The 11,056-nt window shown below is 42.4% G+C and overlaps 1 protein-coding gene across 16 annotated transcripts in view; it reads right to left on the reverse strand.

The window, feature by feature from the left end:
* Nucleotides 1–7,836, reverse strand: part of TCF4 (transcription factor 4) — a 348,186-nt gene extending 340,350 nt beyond the window's left edge. For 4 of the 16 annotated variants that reach the window (XM_090037827.1, XM_090037824.1, XM_090037821.1 and 1 more), the window contains exons 1-3: nucleotides 5,914–6,064; nucleotides 5,137–5,228; nucleotides 3,279–3,351 (exon numbers count right to left, since the gene is read on the reverse strand). In XM_090037827.1, coding sequence (XP_089893953.1) covers nucleotides 3,279–3,351; nucleotides 5,137–5,228; nucleotides 5,914–6,019 — 271 coding nt within the window. In that variant the 5' untranslated portion in view covers nucleotides 6,020–6,064. The other 12 variants (XM_090037828.1, XM_090037823.1, XM_090037819.1 and 9 more) reach the window with 10 other exon arrangements.
* Nucleotides 7,837–11,056: the final 3,220 nt, after the last annotated feature.

The following is an 11,056-nucleotide window of genomic DNA, read 5'->3' on the forward strand; positions in this document are numbered from 1 at the left end:
TAAATCTAGTCCAATCTCTTATTATCTTTCCCTTATAGGATTATAGTCCATATGTACTACAGACTACAAATGTATATTGCGGAAAGCTAAGGTAAATGCAAGGCATGTCCCATATTCAGAAAATATTATAACGTCTGGGAAAATAGGATTTGTTATTTTGGCAACTTTTCCTAAAAACTAACAAAGCTTGATTCAAATGGACACATATTTCTTAGCCCGGCTAGCAGGTATTAAATCACTTTACAAAATCAATATGTGTATTGAAATAACTCTAAGGAAGTTTTCTCAAAAATAATTCCAGTCCTCACCAATTCCCCCTGTTAAGGTCACAGAGCCTCTAAACCAGCATGGCTGAATTGTTTTAGTGCTCTCTGCTGAACACCTGCAAACATCAAACAAAAACTGCTGGTCCTTTACTGGGTTGACAAAAGCCTTTCATGTGAAAAATGCTCCATGGGAATGTCAGGGCTGTGGCTCAGGTTACATTCCTTTCTCCCTTCAGCCTCACTATTTCTTAAGGTGGTAAGAGGCCATCTTTGTGAAATTAAAGATTAAAGGAAATATGGCTGCACTTTATCTCCATTCACACATTACAAATCACAACTTAGCATCATTTATTAAATGAGTAAAGCATTATTAGATGACTTTAAGCATAAAAAGCTACCACACCTTGCAAAATGTAGCTGCCTTCATCTCACTGCATGGGGATTAATCTACTTTGGGGTCTATTTTAGTCCAGAAGTTTCAAGGCAATACAGGGGAATGGCATGCGTGCCCCTTCAGCTCAATAAATATCATTTTTGAGAGAGGAATGACACATTTGTATAGTCAAACTTTTTTAAGTGCATCTGCCCAGTAGAAAAGCAGGCTATGTATTGGTGTCAGTTCATCTAACTAAAATTTGGATAGCTAAACAAGTGCTTTATCAATATATAACTGGGACAATAAACTGTATTCTTGAATTACTAAGAACATTATTTTGATGCTGCTGCGTATTCATTTTATCTAAAACATACCTTGCAGCAGTTTCCCAAAGAATATCATGCAAAATCTGAAATTCTCAAAAAAACAGGCTAACTCCAGCAATGCGACCAAAACATAGATACTATATTGAGCTAAATAACTAACAGGAACACAATAGCTACACATTTTTCTTCATACAACTATATCTTGAGGCCACATATCTACATTCATAATTTAGTTCCAGTTTGGCGTGTGGTTTTCAACAACTTTTTTGCAACTACTGAACATTCACTTTAAAGCCCAGTGTCTAATAACCAAAGAGCAGATATTGATTTTGAAAACTGCAAGCTATTTACCTCAACAATAGTATATATTATTCTGCACATCACTGTCTCAGTCTGGATCTCTATGCATCAAGCAGGGTAGTTCTATATTCTAATAGCACATGGTGGTATATTTAAGCATACGCATTTCACCAAAGATTGTGAAATTCTGCCTAAATTTCAATTCATCTTATTATTAGTAACTTCCTTCCATTCGTGACATAATTTGCATGTCAAAAATGAAGCACCCAAGTTATTTCTATAGTTTCTATTTTAGAAATAACATAAACAATATAAAACACTTAATTTCACTAAATTTATACACTTGTTAATGTTTGTCATTTCTGATCAAACTGCTTTCAAAGCTGAAGCTTAAGATAAATTTCTTAAATAAAACCATCTAGTTAAATGCTGCTAGATCAACAATTAGTTGCTGCATTGATTGTATATAAGCATGACAAATTGATTTCTCTGGCACAAATACTTTACATTTCTTCCCAATGAAAACAAATATATTGACTATTATATATTCAGTAATACCCGCTATTAAATTTCTACAATATAATTATTAAAAAAAAATTATAAAAAATGAGGCAAGCTAAGGATTGGAAAGTATTCAGATAAATCAGTAAATTTTTCTCCCATCACTACATTCAAAATGCAAGCTTACTTATGATAAAGCAAACATCTCAATCATTTTAAAAAACCTAAATATAATCAGAAAAAGTGTAAAATTAAAGTGAAATAACTATAGGTAGAACCTAATGTGACATGTAGATAGTGTATAATAGATTACCTTCAAATTAATAATAAGTAAATCTTTCTTTAGAAATGAAGTTAATTAACATATCAGTGTATTTAATAAATTGTGATTATATGGAATGCATAAAAAAGGTTCCTCTAATTGAATACAAACAGAAAACACCAAACATGAAACCATATGTAATGGTGTGTTTATATCTAGATATCCACTAGATATAGTGCAGTTTGCAATAAAGACTTGTCCAAATTTACCATCCAGTTTAGAGTACTCTGTATCTAACAGTGCTATGTACAGTGTGTTTTTATGTGCAATTGCCAGTACTTTAAAAACAATGTAACTCTTTAACTGTAGATCTATCTGTGACATGTCCAAAACACCACATCCAGCAATGTAGGCAATCCTCTTAACTGAAGTTAATAAAGATGTGTCAAACGCGTAAGTCCCTCTAGTTTTACTTGTAATTTCTCAGGCATATAAAAATTTCCTATATAAAACTCCTCTCTAGTTGCCAGACAATGATTGTACACATATGCTGTATTGCAAAAAAAAATTATATTTCTTTTGTCACCAAACAAGGATCCTATTTTTATGAAAAGCAGAAGTTACCCATACGCTACAACTGGAGTTATATTTTTAAAAGGAAGAAACAAAAAACCCCCTCAACTATGTTTATGTCAAAGAACTCTTCAAAACCACTAACATTTTGAGGAGAGGATAAAGTATTATTGTTTTAAAATAAAATGCAAAGCTTTAATTTTTCAAGTTAATCGAAAATATCGGACGCTATTCTCTAAAATAAGAGGGGTTGCCTATTTAAATTTAATGAAGGAAAAAGAAATAAAAGAGCCTTAATTCCTCTACACAAACTAGTTCTTACATTAGCTGCTTGGTCTTTCGGTCCTCATAGACAAAGACTTGAATTTTGAATTCAAAACCTCTAATGTTTGATTTTTCAGAATGTGATTTAAACTAACTACCTCTGAGCAATTAGTACATTGGGAGGATTTTAAAATGATTTACAATAATAAATATATGAAAATATTTTGAAAATGTTCCAGATCTGTGGAAATTATGACAATAATAATACCCAGCGCTTAGAAATAATTCTGCGCAAATCTCAATGAATCTGCTCCCTAAAAATAGATTAGCACAACTAAAACAAACGTAATGCCTGCAGATAAATAACTAAGAACATTTAAACTGCATGATGAGCAAAAAAAATTACATACTTGAGCCAGTAAAATGTCCACTTGCCAAAGAAGTTGGTCCATTTTTCCCACTGCTCACAGGAGGTGAAAACATCTAAAAGAAACAAAAAGACATTACTGCTGGAAAACAGAGGAGATTTGTGTGCTCACTTAGTCACAAGTTCCTTCCACATTCGCTACCAACTACATTAACAGTTTGTTTAATATGAAACATCATCCATCTCAGACCTGAAAATGGTACAGCATTTCTTGCACCCCCCAACTCTCACCCCTCATCACCAGTTTTTTTTGGTTTGGTTTTTTTTTTTTTTTTTGGAGGCTCATTAGCTTCCCAAACAATATTAGCTTCCCAAATATTTTGGGAGAAAAAAAAATCACAGTCCCCAGCAAGGTTAGCAAAACTTAGGAGTGAGGATCCAGTCCCCCTTTCGAACTCTCCTGTTTGACAAAGGCGAGGAAAAAAGTTTTGTTGTTGAAACCTTGGCCATAAATGTAGCAATGTCCATTTCCATCCCGTTTTAGGATTTGCCCGTCATATGTGAACCCAAATAATAATAATGCAAAGTGCCACCTGCCCTAAATTCTCATTTCGTCTCTAACATGAGAGCAATTTGAAGCAAGACTCTCTCTCTCTCTCACTCCCCCTCTCTCTCTCTCTCTCTCTCACTCACTCTTTCTCTCTCTCTCTCCAGCATTTATTTCGACCCTAATTGGTTTCCCTCTTCTTCGACGTGTCTAGTGGATAATACGCACCTTCCCTGAGTCAGAGCCTGCAAAAAGCGAAGGAACAAATGGAAAAAGTGCAACAAGCAAAGAGGGGGCTGCAAAGCTGCCTCAGGCGAGGTTTCCTGGCCAAACTTCCCAAAGCCATTTCTCCACAGGAAAGTCTTGGGCAGCAGCAGCAGCAAAAGACTGAAATCGCCTCATTGACAAGGTTATTTGGCTTATGGGCTGGGGGGGCTAGGCTTTAAAAACAGGCATGCATCTTGTACCGAACTGATTTGGGGCTTAAATAAAGAAAGAAATGAGCACTCCTGACATATGGGGGGGGGGAGGGGGATGAAGGGAGAGGAAGGAAAGGGTTGGGGGGGGCGGTATCACACCAGACAAGTGCACACGTCCGGATTAACGTTTGGCCTCCAAACTGGCCTACAACCCAAAGAGACAAAAAAGTATTTTTTTTAAAAAAAGCACCGTGGAGCTGGGGGTCCTCAGCAAAGATTGCCTGACTGCAGAAGCCATTTGAGATTTCAGTGAAAACTTTCAACTGAGACAGATGAGGATCTCTGCACACTTTCCATAGCCCCCCCCCCCGCCCCCCAAAAATAAATGAAACAAGGGGAGAAGGAAAAGTAAGATAAAAGTCACTGTTAGCTCCTAGGCCATCAACACTGGAGCCCAATGCAAGTGCTGAAGGGTCCGAGTGAGAGGAGCAGCAATCCCCAGTGATGAGAAGCGATCATTTTTTCAGGGCATGGCTGGGTTTGCAAGTCAAAACAATGGGAGGCATCCAAGACATTAAAAAGTGAGCTCTGAACAAGATCGCAGCGCCCAGCACACACTGTAATAATAAAATCATCATCCTCATCATCAAAGGATTCTTGCTTTGGTTCAGTTTCTTTCTTTCTTTTAGCGACCATATTTACCACGGGTCTAGCTGCTGGTTAAAAAATAATAATAATAATAAAAAATCACCCACTGTACTTGGATCACAGTTTGGTTTTGCTTTTTTGTTGTTGTTGTTGTTGTTGTTGTTGTTGGGTTTGGGGTTTTGGGTTTTTTTTAGTTGTAGTTTAACAGATCAGCTAGAAGATAGTTTATTTTTTTTTCATATTTTTTTTTTTTACAGCTGTTGTTAATTTCCACCGTTGTTTCTTACCGCACTGAAATCCAGTAAATCACTCAGTTCTTTGTCCGTCCCTAAGGCAGCCATTCGCTGTTGGTGATGCATTTTAGCAAAATCACACAAACCTAGAAACATGGAAATAACCGCAATCAGAAACCCAGTCCCGAGCCTTAGAGGAAACACAATCGGATTTGTTTTTCGGGGGGGAGGGGATCGGGGAGGGGGGAGTTCAGAAGGGGGGGTGGAGGGGCAGCAAAAACAACAACAAAAAAAAGCGATATTGTATTTCCAAAGAGACGATGGAAACCCGGTCACATCCACTCTCAACCCAAATCCGAAGGAGAGAAGGGGGGGTGGGGGGGGGGGAGAGAGAGAGAGAGAGAGCCACGCTCTCAGCGCATCATTTATGCAACAGGAGGTTCAGCAAAGAATGAATGAGAAGCCCAGAGAAGAAACTACCAACTTTTTTTCCTCCCCCCTTCTCCTTCCCCTCCCGCCATGCACGGGAGCGGGCGAAGACGCCCCGAGTCCGCGGAGTCCGGGGCAAGGGGACGTCGGAGCTGGGGGGGAAGGGGGGAGACAAATCAGGCTTTGCCAATTCGCCCAAAGCCCCGATCCCTGCAAGACGGGCGGGTTGCAAAAATGAATGCCAAATCAATTTTAGAAAAGATTTAAAAAGCAAGCCCAGGCCTCGGCGAAGTCATCAGTTCCTTTAAAGTGGGGGAGGAGGGAGGGAAGGGGGGGCAGCCCCCATGGAGGGGGGAGCCAGGCAAGTCCTGGCCGAGCCGAGCCGAGCCGAGCCGAGCTTACCTCCACCATGCCCACCGAGCTCGAGCCTAGCGCTCCGGTGCCCCGCGCCCGGGAGAGGCGAGCGCGGGCTGCCCCTCCGCGCCCAGCCCCGCGCCCGCGGCTGCATGGCTCCGCTCCTGCCTCCACCGCGCACCGCGACCGCACGGCGCTGCCCTGCCCTGCCCGCGGAGCCGGCCGGAGGGAGGAGGGAGGGAAGGAGGCAGGCAGGAAGAAAAAGCCACAAACAAACCAAAACGAGCCGGGCTGCAAGTTCAGCAAAGCAAGGGGGACCCGGCGGCGGCGGCTCGCTCCCCGCAGCACCCCGCAGCCCGGCGCCTCATTTTCCTGCGGCTCGGGCGGCTCGGGAGCCGGGGCCGGGGCTGCCGCCGGCCTCCCACTTCGGAGCACTTTGGGGATGGATTATACTTTACATTTCGTCCGCTCGCACACACGCGCGCACGCACACACACACACACACACGCGCGGCAAAGCAAGTTTATACGAGGCTGCAAATGCACGTGATGCAAAGACTTTGCCAAGAGGAACAATATTTCCCCCCCTCGTATGCTCCAGTTCACGGGTGGGGGGTTCTCCCCCCCCCACCTTTGCTTCTCCTTTTGTCGTTTTCTGTTTTGGTTTGTTTGTGATTTCCCCCCCTCTTGCTCTAGCGCTACATTTCAGAGCCCAGGCTTCCCCCGGCCGGAGAGCATTGCTGCAAACTTTGCACTAGCCACCTTCTCCCTGGCTTTGCACTGAAGTTGCTGGGGACGATGCCAGGTCCCCCCTCCCACACGCACACACCCGCCCCCCCAGCCCCTGAAGCAGGTCAGACTTTTATTTCCAATTTGGCGACTGCAGGCCCCAACTAGTCACAAAAAAATAAAATTAAAATTAAAAAAAAAAATTAAAAAGATGCCTACGGTTCGACTTCATTTCTATCAGGAAATCAAGCGGCAAGTTCATTCCACTTCTGGTTTGCACAAGCCCTTATTACAACCCCCTTCCACTTCTGGTTTGCACAAGATGCCCATCCAGGTAGTTGCACTGTGTCTCTGTGCAGAGATGCACCCTCCATAGGTGTGTGCATCTCGAGACACACACAGTGTAACTCCACTTTGCACAGCCAGTAAGTTGTAGCTCTTCCGAAAAAAATAATAATAATAATAACACACTGGGATCCGCATCAACAACAATCAGCATAAAAGAAAAGCACACAAGTTACTCTAACAGCAAATTGTAACTTTACCTTAAATGGCCACAAATATGGTCACAATATTCCAAGGAAAGAGACTTTTTTTTTTTTTAAGAAGAGAGAGAGAAATCTTCTTCAAAAGTGCTTTATTGTTTCACATGTGTTTGACCCCCAAAAACACACACCAAAAAAAGAAAAAAAAAAGAAGAAAAACAAAGGAAAAAAAAAAGTACTTTGAACTGGATCTCAGTCCTGTTCCGGGGTTATTCCACACAACTCTACACCTGGCTTCGTTTGGCTTTTTTGGATGATCCACCGTAAAATAACTGCCATAAAATCCCCCACCCAAACAGGACAAAAATAAAAGCCGGCAGGGGAAGTTAGAAAAAAACAGAAAAAAACAAAAAAAAAAAGGAGGGGGGGAAAATTGTTTTAAAAGATCCAACAACTTTTCCCTCTATTGTTTTTTTTATAAACACATGCTTCTGTTAATAAACTACTGAAAAATCGTGGTGGTGGTGGTGGGATTTTTTTTTCTCCCCCCCCCCTCTGTCCTTCTTTAAAAAAAAAAGTCTTAAACTTGCTCCAAGTTTATAGATCTCTCCTCCTCCTCATCGACTCCCCCATGGAGACATTGATAATAATATGTTTCCCTGAAAGATACATTGTAATCCATTCACATCCGGGCAATACAGCGGGGCTTATAAAGAGAAAGAGCTGCTGCCGCCGCCGCCGCCGCCGCTGCTGCACGTTGCTGCTCGCTCCTGCGTCGGCTATTACAGACAATGACGAGGGGGGAGGAGGGAGAGGGGGAGCATAGAGAGGTAAACAGCCGGGCTAGAGAGTCGGCCAAGATGGAGGCAGCTCAATCCAGATGGGAGGAGGAGGAGGAAGAGGGAAGGGAGGTGAAGGGGGCTTTAATCTGGCCAGGAGAGTCGAAATCCCCCCAGTGCACTGACAGCATTGAGCCACTGGCTGCTTGTGTCTGGAGGCTGGGAAGTGAGAGGCCAAGGGGAGCTGAAGAAGCCTGCTGGTTTGCAAAGGGATGTGATCCAGCATAGTCCATGCTGGCCTGGCAAGGGAATCGCCATGGCCACGGAGGCGGTCCCCCGGGAAGACCGCTGTCCTGGCAGGGGGATAGTACCTGCCAAGGTAATGTGTAGTAAAACCTCCCACGTCGCTGCTGGAGTGGAAAGGTCTTGGCTTTAAGCCTGCTTCATGGAAATGGGAGACTCCTCCCTGGCTCGCTCCTGGGGCCTTATGGGCTGAGGGCCAGCAGAACTCGGGGGCATCTGAACGACAGGCCTAGGCCTGCAAGTAGGATGCCCACCAGAGGTTTTGGAAAAGTCTGAAGCCCCCAGTGGGGGTAGAGGATGTGTGTCGGTAGTAGGGCCACTTATGGTTCTGGACTGACTCTTGGATTTGGAATTTGTTTCAGCTCATTTGGCTTGGAATATGGGAAACTTAATTTAAAAAAAAAAAGGATCTATGGTCGAGGAAAAAAGGGGGTTCAGATGGGGTGGGTGCAGTATCACCAGTATTGCCAACTATTGTGATTTTTGGCATTGTCTCACAGATGTTAGTAGGGCTGGAAGGGACTTCGCGAGATCATCGGGTCCAGCCCCTTGCCCCAGGGGCAGGAAGTCAGCTGGGGTCAAATCACCCCAGCAAGATAAGCATCCAAGTGTTTCTTAAAGGTAACCAGAGTAAGTGCTTGCACCACTTCTGGGGGGAGTGTATTCCAGACTCTGGAGACTTGGATGGTAAAGAAGTTTTTTCTTACGTCCAGTCTAAAACAATCTTCCACCAGTTTGTGACTTTTAGACCTTGTCATCGCATGGGGCGCTCTGTTGAATAGACGTTCTCCCGGTTCCTGATGCACACTACATATATACTTATAGACTGCCACCAAGTCCCCCCTGAGCCTTTGCTTCTCCAGGCTGAATAATCCCATGCCTCTCCTCATAAGGCCTACTCTCTTGACCTCTAATCATGCACATGGCTCTCCTCAGGACTCTTTCAAGTTTCTCCATGTCCTTCCTAAATTGTGGAGCCCGGAATTGGATGCAGTACTCCAGCTGCAGCTTCACCAAGGATAACTTTGTTCTTAAAGTCTATGCTTCAGGAATGTGAAGAAACTTGGCTCTTTCTTTTGTATATGTAAAAGTCTGTCTCCTGGCTGGCTGTGAGAGGACAAGAGAGGAGACAAGAGACAGGGAAGTGTTGAGGGGACAGCAATCATGTTGACTCCACTCTGTCTATTAATACTCTCTAGGTCCTACCTCAGAGCCAGTTATGTAGCCACTGGACTGTAAAGTAGTTGAGACCGCATTTTCCCAATTTTACCATAAGGACATCTTGATGGCCACCCTGCTAGAGTCATCTGACCCCAGTAGTGTTTCCTGCCCAAATGTGTGTGGGGGGCTGGACTCAGTAATCTTGTAACATACCTTCCAGTCCCTAACATGAATAAATCTATGAAAGCTAAGGTTTTCACATTCCCAAAGAGTAGGCTTTAAGAACAATGCCAAAAATCACAGGAGTTGTATCACATATATTTCAGAACAACAGCAGAGTCTCTCTGTGCCTGAAGAGGGGCATTTGTGCCCAAAAGCTTGCAAAGAATGTTGTTCCAGCTACTCCGTTGGTCTAATAAAAGACATTGCATCTACCCAAAGAAACTTGCCTACGTATAACACAACACTTTTTCTTTCTCCAGGTGACAAGAACCTAGAAGCTGTACAATATGCTAGGGGCCTAGGGTTATAGTATTCGATTTGAGATCAAAGAAAAAAATAAATATGACTTTGTTGGATGGTGCACTTGTTTGGTAGATTTAAAGGTTGAAAAACACAACTAACTAGGCAAAATAGTCAAAAGATATTGTTTTTTAGTCTTGTAGTCATTATACTTGAGTGTACATCTCTTTTTCAGAGTCGTAAAACAAAATTACTGTTCTTGAGCATCTTGACAGTGCATCCAACACTTCACTGTCAATCATTTTTGCACTTGAATTAATGTTCACCTGAGTTAAGGTTTTTAGCTAGGACGAAGAAGAATCTGCAGGGCTGTGAAACAAGAGGGATGTCATCAGGAATGGCTAACCAACACTAAAACTGCAGACGAAAGGGTAACTTGATTAATGGAACATGAAGACCATTAAAAAGCAGTTGGGTGGCCAAGAGTCAAGTAATGAGAGACTTTTGCCTCTTAACCACTCAGTGGCAGGGGGGCATGTAGTGAAAAGAGAAAAATTAAAGGCACCCCTGCACTGTGAACTTCTGCTGCAATTCCCTACCTGTTTTCTTCCAGAGTGTTGTGGGATGTTTGTATGCCCAAAAGCACTACTGTTGTGTTGTGAAGATGCAATACTGCTTTGTTATCACATACATAGCTGTGAAAATGTAACTATTATTTTACCAAGGCCTCAGTTCTAGTATTTTAAAATTAAAAGACCTTTCTGGTTTAAAGTTTTACTTTTAACTGTGCAATGGAAATTTGCATGTCTTATAACTGTACAAGAGACACTGGTGGACCACATTTCAGTCATTTGAACAAAATGTTCCCAAGGTTCTTCTTATTACCAAGGATGAACGTAAGAGTACAGTATAGCATATAAAACCAAACTCAGAAAGACCAACGCACAAATTGAGATACAGCTAGCCAAGGACACGCAAAGCATTTTTAAAGGTTAACAGTAGGAGGGACACCCAGGAAAACGTAGCTTCCCCTTCTGAATGAGGGGAAGCTAATCATTGACAATGGGAAGAAGGCTGAGGTGTTTAATGAATTTTCTTTACTTCAGTTTTGACAAAAAAGGTCAATTGTCAAATGGCAAACACAATTAGCATCAAGGGCAAGGTATTAAGTACTCACCTTGGAGGAGGGAAAGAACAAGTTAGGGATTATTAAAATAAAATAGATGTTTTCAAATTTGCAAGGCCTGATGGATACCTAAAAATATACTGGAGC

This window comes from Crocodylus siamensis, chromosome 3 (assembly GCF_052110815.1).
Source record: "Crocodylus siamensis isolate JL-2025a chromosome 3, ASM5211081v1, whole genome shotgun sequence".
Classification (NCBI taxonomy): Eukaryota; Metazoa; Chordata; order Crocodylia; family Crocodylidae; genus Crocodylus; species Crocodylus siamensis.